The sequence below is a fragment of the Talpa europaea genome (assembly GCF_964194135.1).
Source record: "Talpa europaea genome assembly, chromosome: 9".
In the NCBI taxonomy this organism is placed as follows: domain Eukaryota; kingdom Metazoa; phylum Chordata; class Mammalia; order Eulipotyphla; family Talpidae; genus Talpa; species Talpa europaea.
In genome coordinates this window covers 84,256,872-84,276,369 of record NC_140076.1, presented here as the reverse complement: position 1 = coordinate 84,276,369, position 19,498 = coordinate 84,256,872, and the positions used below count along the sequence as shown (strand labels likewise).

Below are 19,498 nucleotides of genomic sequence, written 5' to 3'. Positions count from 1 at the left end.
CTCAGCTACTTGGTTACGTAATTCACCCTGCATGACCTGCATACTTTGTAGCTATAAAATGGGAGCTATTGGTTGAAAAAAAATCTTCATGATTTTTAATGAGGCATGTTGCCCTGTTAGTGTTACAGATAGGAGGTGTGGAGCCAGACTAAGTTCTTGCTCCAGCCTCCTCTCTTCTTGGCTTCTCATTGTACAGAAAGGTTGATCTAAAAATCTGTGGGTTTTCTTTTCATGAGGTATATTTAATCATGAAACAATTCTGTAAAGTTTCCAGAGTATTTTGAAAAGTTGCCCATTTTTGTTTTAATTTTTAACGTTTGATAAATTTTGTTTCTATGTTTTGTCTGATAAGATTTCAGGTTTGAAAAAAATTGGGGTAAAAATATGTGCATATATAAATCTTCATGGACATAATGAAAAGAATGCTTCTAAAAACTCAAATTGCACCCTTAGGTTGCAGGTCTCAGTGCAGCTAGGAAATAACTGAGGTCTTGAGGGACTTGCTGTTAGTGAGAAGATAAAAGATTTTTTTTTTCTTTTTCTCAAGTCTCCCATCATTAACGTTTGGTTCTAACAGCAGACTCCTTCTCTTTTTTCATGTGTGTTGAAAAGCAGCTACTCCCTGTATCAAAGCCATCAGCCCGAGTGAAGGATGGACAACGGGCGGCGCCACGGTGATCATCATAGGGGACAATTTCTTTGACGGGTTGCAGGTCATATTCGGTACCATGCTGGTCTGGAGTGAGGTAGGTATTGTCTGAACACTAGAATCGAATAGCTTGGTCTGCTTAAGGATACTGTCTATGCTTGAATTTCTTTTTTTTTTTTTTTTTTTTTTAGAGGCATGCTTTATTTATTTGTTTTGCTGGTTTGTTTGTTTGTTTTGTTTATACATGCACTGGGTACAGTCAGAAGCACGGGAGGGTGAGAGAATTCACCAGAGCCAGAGCGGGGAGCAGAGCAGGCAGAAGGACCGAAGTACACTGCTGAGGGGAGCAGCGGGCGGCAGGAGAGGTCTGCGCGCCATGTGGGACCCTCCTCTGGTGGCCGGGGAGCAGCCGGGGATCGAACCGGCGCCGCAGGGGCTGCGGGCAGCTTCGCAACCCAGCGCTCAACCGCTGCGCCACCGGGGAGGCCCCTCTATGCTTGAATTTCTAATAGACCATAGAACTTAGTGGTACCACCTAGGTGGGCCAGCTCTTCTTGTCTGCAGGACTCTGGGTAACTCAGAAGGGTGGATGGGGTCACTGACACTTTCTACCAGAGGGACTTCCACTCTCTGACCTGGAAGCGCGGGGAGCCCTCCAGTGGTGTACTTTGTCCTGTGGGCTGGCCGCGATGCATCGTCCTGTCCTAGGCTAGGGAGGGGAGAGGAGAGGCCCAGTCGCAGGGTATCTTGGAAAAACCCCATTCCAGACTTTAGCAAGGTAGGTGAGAATCTGTATTTGTGGATGGAGTCTGTTGTAGGCGTCTCTATAAGGAACACTATTTGGGTGGCAGTAATAATCCAAGTGGAGGTGACTGGCCAGGGGAACCTAGAACCCAATCCCTGAGGTGCAGCTCCCAGATGCCTTAGCAGGTGATGGTGCCCTAGTCACAGTGATGATGCTTTCTGTGTTCTGTGCTTTCCAAGCCATCCCTGCCCATGCACTTGTCTGGCCAACACCAACCTTCACTGCAGATGATATTTATACAGATGCCACGCACACTTGCTTTGTTCTCTAAACTTGGAGTCTAGATTTCTTAGCTGGTATGCTCAGAAGCCTTTGTCTTTCACCAGAGTAGAATCAAACCACATTTTTAATGTTAGGGCTATGAAGTAGCCTAGAGCTCACATATCCCTCTGGCTTTACCAGTAGTCATAAGAATTGCTCGACTTTATTCAGACTTAAAACGTGCTACACTCTTGACATAGAGGAGGGAAATGCTCTCAGCACGTCTCTTTTCTGATAAGGAAACCAAGGCTTAGAGGCACATAGTTCTGTGACCACCTGGAGCCCGCAGGGTGCCAGTGCTCAGTAGGTAGAGAACTTGGTAGCAGAACTGGAACGAGAACTCAGATTTTCAATATCCTCTTCTAGCTGTCCTTCCACAATACCACGTCCTGCCCATCTATGTCATGATGTGTGTTTTCTCCTTAGAGGGGTGATCAACAGAACTAAGTGCAGTGATCAACAGAACTAAGAATGTGAGAGTTGAGTGTGTTTATCTTTCCAGAGCAGAGCAGAGCCTGCCCTTCCTTTTAAGCCTTCTGTGTGCATGTCTCTCTGCCAAGAACCCACTTAGCCAAGCCCTTTGCCAGCCCCACCGCTGCCTTTGTTTTGCCCACGCAGCCAACCAGCAGCAAGCGTTTGGCCAGAGAATCAAAATTCTCATAAAGCTGAATCAGAGATGGACCTCTCAGTCCACCCAGCTAGTTGTGGTCCAAGTTGGAACATGGTAGGCAAGAAAGGTGGCTGAGGTACCCCTCCTGACAGCACGCCATTCTTCCTGGGATCCATTAGGGTGTAAATACAGAAGCATCACGTAAAAGGCAGACTACTACCAGTCTGGTGTCTCCTCTCTGCAGTACCCAGGCCCCCTCTCATTGACAGCTGGTGCTATAGACTCCATCTTCATCCCTCTCTTTTCCTCGTCCCACTGCTCACTGGGGGAGAAGAGTAAATACAAATTGGACATCTTGCTCCCTGTCTCTGTGGTCAAAGTGAGGCTGAGAAGTGTGTTAGAAGTGGCACATTTGGCTGGTGGTTCCTTTTAGAACCAGGAGGTGACTCAGCCCAAGTGCACCCCCTGGGCTGTGGGATAACGAGTTGGGCCCTTCATTTGATTTTAGCCAAAAGGCCGAGAAGCGATGACGAGTTGGGCACTTCAGACAGTCATTGATTTGCACCTCCAACTTGTTTTTCGTCCAGACGCCCAGTTTCCTCTTGGCTTCCCCACTTTCTCTTTGTCTCCCTTGGGAACAGTTAAGGGAAGTTAAATTCCAACTCAGATTTATCCAAATGGCTTTCAAGGACCACTTCCATATAACAAAATCAATGCAAGTCATGAAAAGAAAAACCCATTAAGGCCATACCTTTATCTTCCTCCATCCTCTAAACCCCGGGTGCCTCCACAGCCACTGCCTCCCGTGGACCAGAAGCCCTTCACAATGGACCTAGGAGGTGAGGGTGGGGGCTCGTGCTCGTTCTTTGCTCACCCCCTCCTCCCAAACGCTGTCATTTGTGGCTATGTCATAAATCAACCATGACCCTTTCTTGGTGGAAACCGACCTTGGAGTTTCCCCATATGTTTGAACAGATATTCCTTTAAAATAAATCAGTCCCCTGCAGCATTAGCAGTTGGGTGTCTGGATGGAGGACTTTAATTTGAGCTGTCATGATCTTGATAATCTTGACATTCAGAAAAAACAAGACTTGCAGAGGTAAACCTTTCTGTTAGTATTCTAAATTGCTGATACCTTTAGATTTTCACATAGATCATTAGGCTGTTAGGATTTTCTCCTCCTTTTAGTGCAGGGGAGAATCTGATAGTGCTCCCAATCTAAAACTTGCTGTGTAATGATGAAAAATTGAGGAACAACTCACCTTCACTAAGGGCTTATCTTGCATGGACACTTTATGAGTATTATTTTGCATTAGATATTCTCATTATTCCCATTGTGCATATGAGTAAACTGAGTGTCAGAGAGGTTTAGAAACTTCCTCAACATCACACAGCTAAATGCTAGAGGTGGGATTTGAACTGCAGTGAGTATATTTACAAATTAAATAAAAGCCCAACATTTTGAGAATAAAAACCCAGAATCTTGAGAGAGGGAAGAGGGATGTGAAGAGGAGAGGAAAAATATGACCTGCACAGCAGTCCAGATGGTATAGAAGTAGAAGTGATAGTGACAGCAAGAGCAGCAGTAACTGGGGTGGTTGTTTTTAATCTAATAAAATTATAGCACCTTCTCTTTTGGTAGGGGCAAAAAATACCAACCCAGCTGGGAGGCCATTTCTCCAGGTTTCCATGGGATAGAATCAGAACTTGATTATTTCAGAGAAGATAGCCATGAAAAAAGCTGTACCTGTAGAACAATGATTTATATAACTCACTTTGATTGGCTACTTAGTATCTGCGTGCCTGGTGGCATCTATAGACCATATTGTTCTCCTTTTACTGATGAGGAAATTGAAACTTGGGGAAATTAGTGTTTGGCTATCAAGAGGAGATGGTATTTGAATCCCAACACTCGGTCCAATTCCAGAACTCACCACCTTTACTGCCCAGACTCTTTACCCTAGAGTTTTACCTCATCTGACAAGAGGTAATGCCCACCAATGCTGTCGATGCCTTGTGCTGGAGGTATCTTACCTTTCAAGATCATGTAGGCTTGGCATGTAGAGAATCCGAGAGGCAAGAGTGATTCCTTCATTTTCTACTTATATCCCTTTTGGTTGGAGCCTCTGCCTTGGAAGAGGAATCTGTCTTCATGAAGAATGCTTGCCTGGTGTTGCAGGTAGACATGACCTCTTCCTTTGGCTGTGTAAGTGACCTTAGGCCAGACAGTCTGGACCTCATCTCTAGAATATACCCCCAACCCCCTTTATCTCTAGCTGCATGAATTTATGCCACCTCTAAGATGTAGTTCTTTTAATTTTCAATAAGCTTTTATCTTATCCTTACTCTATAGCCCAAAGCACTCAGAAAGCAGGCTGTTGGCCCAGGACAAGCAGATAACATTTTAGATTAGCAGCTGATGCTATTATTTGGAGGCTTTTTTTAGCTGAAGAATTTTAAAAACAGCCAGAGAAAATAGGGCTGGCTTAATTTGCCCTCATCTGTGCTCTTCCCCTATCAACCCAATCTTTTGCAAATGAGTAGTTCAGTTTAGCTTACTGATTGCCCCCTGAGGGTTGGGAAAAAGAAAGTGGCACTCCATTGCTCCTAACTTGGGGCTGCCTTCTGTGAGCTACCAAGTTTGGGATGAGCCACCTGACTTTTTGTGAATTTACTTTGCCATCTTTGTTACTCTTCCTTACTGTTTCTTACCATTTCTCCTTTCTTTCTAGAAAATAAAATTGTTTTGTCAGTATTCGTGGCTCCTTATCCTGTCTTCCTTCCAAAAGACTTAACAAGAAATCTTCATAGTGTTTATATATAAGAACCATAGGACTGTTGTGTGTTAATGGTTAATGTGAGTTGAGTTTTTCTTGACCAGAGATGGAGCTGGTGGCCTTTGCTTTTCCACTAACATGAGATTTGGTAGAGCAAGAATCTCCTGTTCCTGGTTTGTAGAGCTGATCATTATTTTAATATCTCCTCCTGAATTCCTCTAATTCTAAATAATGAATACTGGTTGACTTGCCTGCTGGGTGTTGACTTGCCTGCTGATGAAGTACTATGGGTGACTAGTTAGACTCTGTCAGATCTGGTGTTTTATGGAAAGACAGCTTGCTTCTGTGTAAAAAAAAAAAAAATAGAGATCTCCATATATTTTTATATAATGCAGTGTTACATATGCAGTTTAAATTTCAAGATAATGTCCTAGAAGCCAGAATGATAGAGTTGGAAGCAGACTGATCAAATAGCCCATCGAGTTCAGTTCCATACAGCTGGATCTCTGTGCCAGGCATTTCAGGCTCCCACCATCTATTTATTTGATCACTGAAACATCTGAGGGAATTTATACAGCTTTTAAGAGGCTGTAAAGAAAGTACAATGGAGGTATTGGTAAGGAGATGGAGGGAACTGAAGACAGTCATCCCGGAAAAGGTTTAAATCTCGTGTGAGAGTAGGGGGCAAGGAGCCTGTTGGGTAACCTGGATCTCAATTACAGTCCTTACATTGTCCCATCAGAGGATCTAGATTTTCATCTGTGTTGGTTCCTGGACCCAAGTTTTCCCTTCTGGAAGTGAGGGATGTAGACAAATCCCTTTTGAATTGATATGCAACTATAAAATTCCTTTTATTTCATTTACTTCCCAGAGAATGCTCCCAAAGTAAAAAAGGGGGATTGATGATGGGTGGGAAGTGGCTTCTTTCTCCCACTATAGTTCTTTTCTTTCAAACACGCTTGCTATACACAAATACCATGTTGACTTGCAAAGGAATTCTGAGCATTTCCTCCAAACTATTTAATTAGATCCATAAAATTGCATCTCCCCATTGATATGTCCTCAGCAGATGCTGATTGCGATAGTAACCTGAAACTTATACCAGAATACCACTCCAGTTCATCTTCCAGATAATTCTATGGAATATATCAACTCTTTGGGATAGCACTAGATACCCTGTGAAAAGTGGGGGGGGAAAGGTATTTTTCAGTAAGTCAGGAAAAAGATGAGTCAGATAAATTCACCAGGTGTTTGTTCTAGCACTTTGCAGGGCTATTTGAAGGGTACTCTCATACACTCACTGTTGGTACCTAAGCTTCAGTAAGCAGCCTTTCCCAAATTTTTGTGACCACAGTACCCCTTTTTTTGAGGAGTCCACTTACAGAAGGATAGACTGGTGATGGCTGAGTGCATCTGGATTTCATGGTAATGAAGCAAAATCATGAAACTCAACTATGAAGTGATGGGCTAGGGGAGATGTGAGAAAATGGTCTGAAATATTTGCAGAGTATTATTCAGATCAGACCAGGAATGTTTACAGCCATTATTTTTTAATGCTGCAAGTCTTTGAACAGAATTTCCCTCATATTTTGCATCTGGTTTTAGTCAGCATACACTTGGCATGAGATGGCATGTGATTTTGTAGGATCCCGATTAGCTCAGATAGGAGAAGCCAGAGTGTCATCGCCGTAGGAACCAATCAGGCTCCCATGGGCTCCACACTGTCATTTTCATCCAGATGAATGTTTTCCTCAGCTGCATTCCCAGAGATAGTGAGAACTCTGGGGAAAGTATCTAGGGGTGACTAGACTTGGGTAAATGGCAGCTGGGAGGCTAAGAAACATTTTGCTGCTTAAATCCAAAAGTTGGAAGACAAGTTTTATTTTTTGTTCATAATTAATTTTTAATACATATATTTTTATTGAGATAATGTTGGTTGACCACACTGTAAGTGATTTAGGGGTTTGCAGATCTTCAGATGTCTGTTACCATGTCTTGCCCATGATCCCATATATTACCATACCATGTCCACCTCCAAGCATCCATAATCCTTCCCCAGAGACAATTTAACCCACTCTCCTCTTCACTTCCAGCCCTCCATCTCACCTTTTGGTAGCCTCAACAATAGTCAGATTTCTAGGGTTTGTTTTGTCAATTTCTTTGTTTTGTTCCTCTGTTTTCCAAATACGAGTGAAATCATCTGGACTCTTTCTTCTTTTGACTTATTTCACTTAGCATCACATCCCCCAGTTCCCTACATGCTGTCAATATTTCATCTTTTTTATAGTTTCATAGTATTTCACAGTGTATATATACTACCTCTTCTTAATCCAGTCATCTGTCATTGGGCACTTAAGAGTATTTCCACGGCTCGGCTATTGTAAATAGTGCTACAGTGAATATCGGAGAACATATATCCTTTTTAATTAGTGTTTTTGCATTATTTGGGTAGATGCCTAGGAGTGGGGTTACTGTATCATATGGAAGATCTATTTTTTAATATTTTGATAAACCTTCATACCGTTTTCCATAGCATAGTCCCACCAACAGTGTACAAGCGTTCCTTTTTCTCTACATTCTTGCCAACACTTGTTTCTGATTTTTTTGATATGGACCATTCTTATATCTCATAATTTTGATATAGGTGTAAGGTGATTTTTCATTGTGGTTTTGATTTGCATTTCCCTGATATGTGATAAGCCAAAGATGAGCATTTTTTTCATGTGCCTGTTGGCCATCAAGGTTTTAATATTTTTTTAAAGATTTATTTATTTATGCATACAAGAACTGGGGTACAGGCCAGAGATGTGGGGGGAGAGAGGATTCACCAGAGACAGAGTGGGGAACAGAACAGGCAGACTGACTGAAATATGCTGCTGAGGGGAGCAGCAGGTGAGTCAGGAGAAGTCTGCCTTGCCATGTGGGTAGTTCCCTGGCCGGGGATCGAACTCATGCTGCAGTGACTGTGGATAGCTTCATAGGTTGCATCTTAACACCTTGTGCCACCAGGGAGGCCCCATCAAAGTTTTAAAGGCTATTCTTTATTCCTGACCTGCTTTCCATGCTTGTGTGTATACATGGCTCTGAGAAAGGATTGTGACTCACAACAGGATTTGCTCCTCTGTGACCTTCACAAATTAACGACTATAACTCATACACACACACCCCTAGAAGCTTCCCTGGCTTTCTTGCTTGGCCTGGATGTATAATCATAATAATTTGAGGACTTTGAGGGACCTCTCCAGTTACCAGGTGTAGCTGTTTTATTTTGGAAGTGAGGAGAAAGAGGTCTCAGATTTATCTAGTGACTTATCCTGAGAACTCATTAGTGCTTCAGTGGTGGGGTCACAGCCCACATTTCCCAACACCCAGTCTCAACCCCCACTCAGCTTTGCCAAGTACCAAGTTTTCTCGTGATGTTCCCACAGTCTTGTGTCATTTTGTGGTAGGTACAAAGTGTCCCATATTTTGTACACAATGGTATTGACACTGTTATCCCTATCACATTGTTGTTGAGACACAAATCTTAAAAAAAAAAAAATTAAGGAAAGGAGAAAGACTTCTCAAATACCATCTCTTTTAAAATTTGATATTAATGTGGCACTCTGGAAATATGGTTGTCATTTATTTAACAAACATTGAGGTTCACATACATTGAATTTATATATATATTTTTAAAGATTTATTTATTTATACAAGAACTGGGGTACAGGCCAGAGGTGTGGGAGGGTGAGAGGATTCACCAGAGACAGAGTGGGGAACAGAACAGGCAGACGGACCAAAGACACTGCTGAGGGGAGCAGCAGGTGAGACAGGAGAGGTCTGCTACGCCATGTGGGCATCTCCCTGGCTGGCTGGGAATCGAACCGGAGCTGCAGAGGCTGCAGACAGCTTCACAGCGCTGCACTCAACACGCTGTGCCACTGGGGAGGCCCCATACATTGAATTTAAAGTTGAGTAAATGCATGGCCATGGAGTAGCAGACCTCTTCAGTCTCACCCGCTGCTCCCCTCAGCAGTGTATTTCAGTAAATCTGCCTGTTCTGCTCCCCACTCTGTCTCTGGTGAATCCTCTCACACCTCTGGTCTACATGTACCCACCCAGTTCTTCTGTGCAATAAATAAATTCTAAATAAAACAAAATGCATAGTTGCCTACTTTTTCCTAACTATGTACATTGCAAGTCTATATCCAGTCTGTATTTGATCACCTACTAGGTAGAAGATGTTTGATACAAATTTATAAGCTATTTGTGAAGAATAAAAACAACATGTCTGAATAAATAGTGCTGCACTTGGAATATGACTTTGAAGAACACCTTTCACACTCAAGTTATTTTATGGGAAATCATTTCTAAATGAGCCAGCATATTTTAAAAAAAGGTTAAAAATAGTCCAGTAACCTTTCAAAAATGTAGTTGTATCGTTACAACCATGCTCATATTTATTCCCCCAAATGCTTTAGTCAATATTTTTATTCTTAATGACCAAGGATCTTGGAATCTATCCCCTATGTTGATAATTAAGGGACTTTAAGAAAGCATTTTCAAATAGTTGTTTTCAGCACATTCAGGAAATACACGTATGAGCCTGTAATTTGAAAATGGAAACCACAAAAGTATGATGTACGTCTAATTTTAACATGGCTCAAGGACAGAATTCATACCTGGCTGCAGTCATGTGACATCAAGAAAATGGATACCTACAGAATGTTCTGTTCATGTCACATGTGAGCTCAATGCTGATGGCTGGAGTGGCTACCTGAATCTTTCTTTCTCATGCAACCTTCACAGCCGCCCTTTTTCCTAAAGCCACAACTCCCTCCTTCAGGATTCAAGCATGCCACTGAAAGGCTCTGACCTCTCTTGTCCATGTCCTCGCCCACTGTTCACCTTATATTCCAGTCACATTGTGCAGTAGCTGCTCTTTATACTGGCGTGACTCTTCCCTGCAGTCTTGTCTTGCTTATGCCACTCCTCTCTCCTCAGTGCCTTTCTCTGCTTTCTGTGATTGCATCCTTCTGCCCTTTATCCAGGGATATAGCACCTTTGTCTGTGCACTCTCCATTATCATTTCTGGTGTTGAGTATTTTCTTTCCAAATTCCTATATGATCCTCTCTGTACTGCATTATGTTCCTTGCACTTTCTATTTTTAGTTATTGTGCTTTGAACGCAAGTCATGACCCTTGAAGGCAGGATCCGTGCTAAATTCAGCTTGGTCTCCTGCAGTGCCCAACACAGAACCTTACACGTCAAAGGCATGAATGAAAACTTGTTGAATGACCCTCTCTGCCCTCCTTCCCTTCCATTGAAGCCAATGCTCCTTATTAGCAACCATTGTATTCAATGATGCTTTAAGGTGTCAGTAGCAGATAGATTGCAATTTAGCTTTTATTGCTGCGTGTGTGGGTAGGTAGTTTTATTTAGACATATTTATTGTGCAATTGGTATGCACATAAATACCTTAGTGTAAATCTGTTGGTTATGCTGAGGATTAGGTAGTAATAAAAATAACACTTTTTAAGTGATTGATACCAGTGAAGGCCTTCTCCAAGATTCATTACAGGCATTATTATATCAATTAATCCTTATAACAACACTCATTAGGTAACTAGCTCCCTCTCCCTGACCCACCTTCTTCCCAGATAATGAAGCTGAAGACCAGAGAAGTTAAATGACTTTCCAAAGGCCCCACAGCTAGTTATTTGCAAGGCTTGGACTGGACCCACTAAAGTCCATCATCTCTATAACCATCTCTTAATCATCTTTAAAGAATGCAATGAAATCCCATTTATGCAGAGAAGAGTGTTACAATAACCACAACTCTCCCAAGCTCAACACGATAACAGAGGTAATCAAAAACCAAAAAGAAAATAGATAAAATAACAGACTGGGGGAATCAGAACAGTACTTCTTAACAAATTAGGTTATCTGGTTTCCCAGGTTCAGTAAATTAGGAGGAGGCAGGTCGTCCATTGTAGCCTCAGTGACAGCTTCATGTCAAGGGCAGAAATGGAAAATCTAAAAGCAGACACAGAACTGCATTAGGGGCAGCACATTTATGGTGGTGGCCCTGAGTCCTTAGTAAAGATAGGACAATTAGAGTCAGTATATTCTGTCTAAACAGGGAGATGTGACTGACTTCTCTCTGAAAAGCCTGCCATGAAAGCAGTTCATGGCTCTGTATGCAGAGGGCCTGGCTTCAGTGTTCTGTGGCACCCACTTCCTGCAAGGATACGTGACGGATGAGCGCCTGGCTGTACAGTGTGCAGGCGCGACCTGTACCCCTAACAAGTTTTAGAACGAGTCTCTGCTTAGTGAACACAATGGTGGCTTTTTTAAAATCTAGAACTTTGAAAGACCCTAAAAGACTTTTGGAAGAAGGTGAATCTTCTTGTTCCCCCACCTTTCTGTCTTTTGGCTCTTAAATACGTTCTTCCTTAATTCCATGGACAAGGATTCTGCCCTGCAAACCATCAACTTTGATAACATTCAGTACCTCCAGAAATGGATCCACCTTTCTTTATATATATATATATATATATATATATATATATATATATATATATTAACCTTCAAACCAACAAGCAGCGAGCCAGGACCTTCAGCGAGGCCTGAGTAGGGAGCAATGTTCTTTCTTGACTGGATTTAGAAAAACAAGCCTTGAGAAAGAGCTCATTGTGTAGTTTCAAACCACAGTGGCTGGTGTTGCTGGTGTCCCGTCCCCTCCTTCTGGAATACTTTAGACCTCAGGAACTCACCAGCGTGTTTCCCGCTCCCAGATGGCCAGGACAGGATCCAGTCCTTAATGGAGTCCAATTGGCACAAAGCTTACATCCTGGGAAAAGAGCCGGACTAAGTTTATTTAAAAAAATAAATTACCAATAAATAAATAAATAAATCAACCCACAAAGCCAAGGATGGTTGAAGTATAATGTGTTTATTTTAACCTTCTTTCCCCACCAAATCTGCTCTTTTGAAAGAGGATCCTACCACTGTTTTATTTCATACCATCCAGTGCATTGCTGTAGGGACCCCATCCATGTCTTGAATAGCAAAATTGGCAATGTATTTTTGCAAATGCTTAATGAGGTCCCTAGGACGTTTGTAGGGGCAAAAAAAAAAAAAAAATAAATAATTTTTTTTTTTTTTTTTGAGTAGAAGGATTTTACTCAGTGGAGTGTATTGATCATTTCTTTTCATTCTTTTTTTTTTTTTTTTTTGTAGATTCAGAAGAGAGTTTAAAGAATTTTGATCCTAATTATTAGTGGCGGGTAAAGGCTTTGGGGGATTCAGGCATTTAGTGTTCAGCAAATATGGTAGGTCTTCACCTAACAGTCATTTCGTTCAATGTTATTTCATCAAAACGTTGGTGAGACAGAAAGAATCACAGTCAATGTTGAACAAGATGATGTTATTTAAAAACCTGGCTTTCTTATAATATTGGTCCTCTTAAAGCTGCGGTTTGTAAGAACCTAAAGGTGATGTTAAGTGAAGACTGGCTGTATTTATTGAGAACATGCTCAGCCTCAGGCACTGTTGACACCAGAAATACAGTGGTGAAGAAGAGAAAGACAAAACTTCTACCCTCACAGGGTTTACGTTCTAGTTGCGACACAGAGAATAAGTGGAATAATCGTTTCTCTCCTCTAGTCTGTGTCTACATGAGAGGAATCACAGACTGGGTTAAGGGATACAGCTGAATAGTCAAAAGCTAGTTTTTTTATTATTAATATATTTTATTTTCTTTGCACAATGTATGCATTTTCATTTGGGTTATATTCCCCATACGGTTCCTAAATCGTCCATTTGACTCAATTCCTGAGACTTTAGTTTCAAAAGTCTCCTCTGACCTTCATATATAAAGTTTATCTTTGGGCATTCATGTGACCCAACATATTTTGCTAAACATTGGTTTAAAGTTATTTTCTTGAAAGGACAAAAGGAAACCAGAATGTTTGTGAAACAGTAAATGCCTCTGCTGGCTTTCTCTCACGTTCCCTGAGAAATCAAATCCTGCCTTTGAGACAGGCAATTCTTGGGAAAGAAAAAATGTGTGTTTCGAAACCCAGAGAAGCCTGATTAAGGAACAAACCAGAATACACTAAGGAACGCAGGAGAAAAGTCACATCCCTGATTTCTATTGTGTGTCCTTCAGGGGAAGAAAGAATTTGAAGGATCAGCCGGTACAGTCACCGAGACTATGCACTTTCCATATTTTAGCTTTCTTTAGGAGCTTTCTTTAGGAACTCCTGAAAATCATCATCATCATCATCATCACCATTATTATCACCTACCTATCAATCTACCTTTGAGCACCACCTGTAACTACAGAAAAATGGACGTTTCAGAGTGGAGGGATGTTACCTCTACTTGTTCAGTCTCTGCCATGTAGTGTCTCTTTAAAAATCCTTAGTCGACTTGGTTTCGAAGCTTTAATTATGCTTTTATGTTACAGTTTCCTTATTTAAGTGTCTACTTCGTGTCCATCACTCAGCACCCCCTGCCTATCTCAGAAGAGATGGATATTATTATCCTAATTGAGGAGGAGGGAGGATGCTGTGAGAATTATTAATACGTAAATTAAAAAATTAATCTGGAAAGTGCTTTAGGGTCCCAGGAGAAGCTCTACCAAAACACAAAGCATATTTAACATTATTATCAGTATTCCCACAGAGCTGGTGGGAGCTGGGGCTGTGTGAGATGAGTAAACTGAGGCCTGAGGTGATGGTGGTGGTGGGTAACATCTGACACCACCGGACTGGTGCCCACCTTGGTGCTTTCCCTAGCCATATGTGTTAAGACACTTTTCCTTCCTTTCACCCCTTTTCTTGAAGCCTTTGCTTATTTTGGACTTTCAAAAATCATTTTTTTTATAATTTTTTTTAAGATTTATTTATTAATTTATACAAGCACTGGGTACAGTCAGAAGTGTGGGAGGGTGAGAGGATTCACCAGAGCCAGAGCAGGGAGCAGAACAGGCAGACTGACGAAGTACACTGCTGAAGGGAGCAGCAGGCAGCAGGAGAGGTCTGCGCGCCATGTGGGACCCTCCTCTGGTGGCTGGGGAGCACCTGGGAATCAAACCAGCACTGCAGAGGCTGCGAGCATCTTCACAACCCAGGGCTCAACCGCTGTGCCACCGGAGAGGCCCTCAAAAATCTTTTTGGTGTTGAAGGTGATTAAGGCGAATACATTAAATCCTAAAGTTAGTCATGAAAAATCACTGGTGTACTTTCAAGTAATCCCGGGTTTTTTTTTTTTTTTTTTTGGCTTTGTGGCTTGGAACTTCAAATCACATTTCGTTCATGCCGACCCACTGGTTGCAACACATGCATGATGGCTTATCTTGGAATTACCTTTTTCTTTTGCTGGGAAACACTTCTGAGCTAGCCTCTCACCCATAGGAAAGGTTGGTTTTGAGTACCTATGAGCTTCCCAGACCTTTGAGGGTGTAGGAATTGCTCAGAACCCAGACCATCCTCTCAGTGGTAGATGGTGGCAGAATGAGAATAACAGGTACCAGCATTGATGGGAACGTGATTTGCTGTAGCCGGCAGGGTGGCTGAAGTAGAATGTGGGCAGACCTCAGTTAGACAGACTTGCCTTTTTTAATTGTTCCTTGACCGTGTTTCTTAACTTGCCTGAAACTCATTTTCTCCTCTGTGAGCAAGCTAATATCCATAACTGCTCCTACGTCACAGGATAGTAATCACAGTGAAAGGTCATTGCTGCTGAAGCTGCCATCAAGGTCATTCCCACATCAACAATATAGATAAGTGGTAGGAGAGAGTGATACAGATAACGCCTACTACTAGTGCTCAGCAAAAAGTCAGTCCCTCTTTTCCAGAATTCTACATGTTTCTATTAATGTTTTAAAATACTGGGTATTCTCATTTACCCACCAAGAGGGTCATACTTTTGATACTAGAGGAGACCTTTACAAAGACCCTTTGGAGACTTGTGCTCTCGGCAGCTTCTTCTTTGGAGCTTTGCTTCCACTTCCATTCATCCAACATGGACCCCCCACAGTCCTCTGCATGGTCTCCATGCATGTTCTCCACCACCCTCCATGCGTCCTCTATGATCCTCCATGATCATCTCTGCGTCCTCCACGTCCTCCCTCCACTTTCTCCATGCCTCCTCCACAAACCTCCAAGCATCCTTTATAACCTTCTGTGCATCCATGGGAGGTGGGGGGATTTCCTTTCTCCATTTTCCAACACATCTGTCAAAGACTCTCCATATCTTATCACCCTCTGTCTGCGCTTCTGCTCTTTAAAGGCACAGCAGCTGCTCTTTGCACCTAGGCCACAGCAAGCCTGCCTCACCTGGCCGACCACCGGTGTGCCTTCTGCTCCTGTGCTCTGAATCTGGGGAGGAGGAAACAGGCATAGTGGTGGCTGGGAGGGAGTGTCCTTGTCGGCTACAGTTCATCAGAGACTGAGGGACACAACGTGTGGTTGTTTCACTGTAATGCTGCACTTAACGATGAGCACTGATGACTGTCCTGCGTAATGCTTTCTCATTGTGGACCGGTTAGAGCATTCAGAGAGGTAAGCAGAGAAGAGCAAAGCACATATGATGTTACCACTGAGAGGTGACTTCCCTTTGATGACTTGGTATCTTCCTTTAAGTCTTTCTTCTCTGCAAATATCTAGCTCATTCTACATAATCACATGTAATACCTATTGCAAGAAACTCATGCTATTATAACTTAGAGTTTTACTGATATAAATGCTTGCACAAATTTATTCCAGACTTATTGACATGATCATTATTTGTTATTCACACTATTACTTATGTATGTTTACATCATATATTCACAATAATATTATTCAGATGTAATATGTTTTATATGAATGTAAATATCTATTAACATTAATATTTTAATATTAGTTCATTATTCTTGTGCACCCCTCAGGAGAAGAGAAGAAAAATCACATGTCATGTTGTCAGTACAGCAATAAGCATTGAACATTTAGTGATGCTTTCTTGAGGGCTACTTTTTTTCTAGTATTACTTCCTTAACTGTTTTTCTTTGTACCATCTTACCTTTCTCAACAACCACAGAACTTGATGAATCCTTTTTACTACTTACATGAAATCTGAGCAGTGGTCTTATGCAGGGAACTGAATTGAGCCAACTGGATAATTAATTTTAAGCATAATTTAGGGATTAAGAGTCAGTATTATCAAGTGAACAACAGTGGTTTCTTATGGACTGCTGTGCCAGTGAATGCAAACTTCTAGAATTTTGGTCTCAGTTATATAAGTTTTCATTCTAGAGATACTTTGGCAATATCCTGTATGTAGGCATTATGTTAAACACTTTAGAGGACACACATTTGAATTGGACCTGGCCCCTGTCTAATGGCTAGGGAAACATTTACACACAAAACAAACAGGACACTAAGTACAAGAGTATAAATTACTCATAGTTATCTAAGTTCTTACAAAAGTGAGGCAACTCTGACTTATGATCAGGTCAGACTTTCTGGTGGAGAATATATGGTTAGGGTCTTAACAAACAAGTAGAATTTCACTCGCGGCACATTTAGGCAAGAAATGGCATGGAAAAAGCAAAGGTGTCTGGTCAGGGCGCCAGCTCTCTGTGCACCCCATTCTCCTGGATGTGGAAAGGCAAAGTAAGAGTAATAACTAGAGAGAGATGGACTGTCAGACCTCAGAGCCCCCTGCACCGTATGCCGAGGAGTTTAGACAAAGACTGTGTGCATGGTTGGGGGGTGGGGCAGAGGGTTTTCACTCTGGGATTGCCATGAAGAGGTCATATGGAAGATGATAAGTCTGGTGGAGAAAGCAGAGAGCATTAGGAAAGCCCTTATAAAATTGTCACAGGCTTAGTGAGAAATGGTGGCAAGATGAACAGAAGAAAGTACAGAAACAAGAGCTGGTGGAGCTCAGTGGGGGAAGATCAACATGACTAAGAGAAAAATTGGAAGCAGAAAAATTAAAGAGGACCCTAAGTGGTGTATTTTGAGTGATGCAAAGGCTAGTGGTCCTGTGATCGAGAGAGGGAATTCCAGAGCAAGACATAGGGTCGTAAGTGGCAAGATGAAGAATTTAATGTGCATCATGTTGAGGTGGAGGTGGCAGGAAGGTGTGTTTGGGGAATCTGTTACCTGGCTGCTCAGAGGAGTTTGGTGCTTGACCAGAGCATTCAAAACTCCAAGTGCAGATTTGGCAGTTGGGTGAGCTCCGGTGGTTGAGTCAGGACTGAACTCAAGAAATCTTAGGCAAGTAAAAAGAGAAGAAAGTATAGGACCAAACTTGTGAAATTTCTTCAGTTAACAAGTTGGCAGAAAGGAAAATTTGGCAGATGAGGTAAACAGGACCCAATGAATAAGGGACAAGTTCTGGGAAATACGTATTTATAGGCATAAGATATCTGTTTTCTTCCTCGGATTTCAAATAGATAACCTGATCCTTAACTTTCCCCATCTGGAATACATACCCACAAGGGTGGGCTTTAAAAGACAGTGAATGTAGAGGTGTTTCAGGAAACTATCAGACACTTTAAGACTGAAGTCTTATAACTAGGGTCACAGAAGTGAAGGAAATGGAGACTCCCAAGAAATAAGAAAATTGTGTCAGATGCCAGAGTTTGGGAATACTATTTTCGGCTCAGCTCACCTGGTGTGTGACTTAAAGGAAGTTAAACAGCATTCCCAAAGTCTGGGGCATCTGCTCCTCAGAATATAGGAGGCAACTTGGATTTGACAGACATTAGGAGAAATGAATCACATGGGGACAAAGTTATTCTTTTTTTTCTTTTAATTCTTTTTAATTCTTTTAATTTCTTTTTTTTTTTCTGTTATCTGAGTTGGGATAACAAGTCTGCCCCTGCTAACTCAAGCTAATCTCCCTTCCAGCATGCCTCTGTGGGTGTCAACAGCATGTAGCTAGCAGTGAGCAATGTTGTATTCCCTTTAAGGCTGCTATCCACTGATCTTCTTATATGGGCAGGGGAGACCAGTTATCCAGTTATAGTAGTGATAGAAAGTTTCCTTTTAAAATAAGTCTTTTAAACAAAAAGATCATCATTTAAAAAGTATTAAGTTCTCAGGAGCCTCCCTAGTGGCACAAGGAGTTAAGTCTCAGCACTATGAAGCTATCCACAGCCACTGCAGCATGAGTTCAATCTCCAGTTTGTGAGCTACCCACATGGTACAGCAGACCTCTCTTGTCTCTCCCACTGCTCCCCTCAGCGTGTATTTCAGTCGATCTGCTTGTTCTGTTCCCCACTCTGTCTCTGGTGAATCCTCTCATCCCTGTACCTCTGGCCTGTACCCCAGCTCTTGTATGCATAAATAAATAAATCTTTACAAAAATAAAAAGTATTACATTCTTAATTATATAGTTAGTATATAGAGAGGGCAAAACAGAAAACATAATTTTCCAGGGATGGGATTTGGGGATTTTAGGTTTGATAGAGCCCTTCCTGCCTTAGTTCAATCAGGATAGAACAGTCTGGGGTGGAAGGTGGGGAGGGCTGGGTTCTGTTCTTCCTCATCTAGACCCTGTCCTTCTCCTATGATGTTGTATCAATTTTCGAAGTCACTCCACTTTTCTGGACTTTGTGTCCCTAGCTGTTAAAACGAGAGGGTTAGATTGCAATGCTCACTGATCCTTCTTCCTGCAGTAAATTCTATGATTCTTTGATTAGTAAATAAGTTTATTCTTTCAAATTTATAAAAGTTGGATATAATGTTCTTTCTCTGCAAACCCTTCATATCATGGGCCACGTGTAGGGACTGTTTCCAGCCTAATGTGCACAGCAGGAGAAAACCAGCCAACTTATTCTGTGGTGATGATGATCCCTGTCCCCCTTCATTTGTGAAGGACAGCTATTTCAAGAAAGAATTTCTGCTTTAGTTAGAGCAATCAATTAAAAGTGGAAACTTGTTTGGATTTCCAGAGCCTCATGCTTTATGCCAACACTCCACTCTCAAGTCAGTAGTTTTCATTACAGTCACATCTGATGAATTCATCAGGTCCATGAATTTTGTTCCTCAGAAGAGCAACTCAAGAAAGATGCCTCCATCTATTTACTAAATATTGTTCCATCATTTGAATTTATTTTCCCTGAGAAAAGGGGAAGTATTTTCTAACTCATTGAGTTCCCTATTATAGGGAACTAATGTTACTCTGCATCCCAAGTAACTCTTAAAAAATAGAAACATGTCACCTCATCGGAGTATAACCATTTGGCGACCTCCAATTGGGAACCACAGCTGAGGACCAGGCAGTGAATGATAAGTAGGTATAGCCCGGGGACAGACACACACACACACACACACGCAGTCTTTGGCTCTGGACAATCTGAGTTTGTCACCACCTTTGCAGAGTATCCCTATGAATAATTTCTGTGATTGAA

The 19,498-nt window shown here is 41.9% G+C and overlaps 1 protein-coding gene across 7 annotated transcripts in view; it reads left to right on the top strand.

Annotated features, from left to right (window-relative positions):
* Positions 1-19,498, top strand: part of EBF1 (EBF transcription factor 1) — a gene marked incomplete at its 3' end in the record, with an annotated part of 386,163 nt that overhangs the window by 290,903 nt on the left and 75,762 nt on the right. For 5 of the 7 annotated variants that reach the window (XM_084243402.1, XM_084243404.1, XM_084243401.1 and 2 more), the window contains one exon: positions 616-746. In XM_084243402.1, coding sequence (XP_084099528.1) covers positions 616-746 — 131 coding nt within the window. Of the gene's footprint in view, positions 1-612; positions 747-19,498 lie in introns of all 7 variants that reach the window. The other 2 variants (XM_084243400.1, XM_084243398.1) reach the window with 1 other exon arrangement.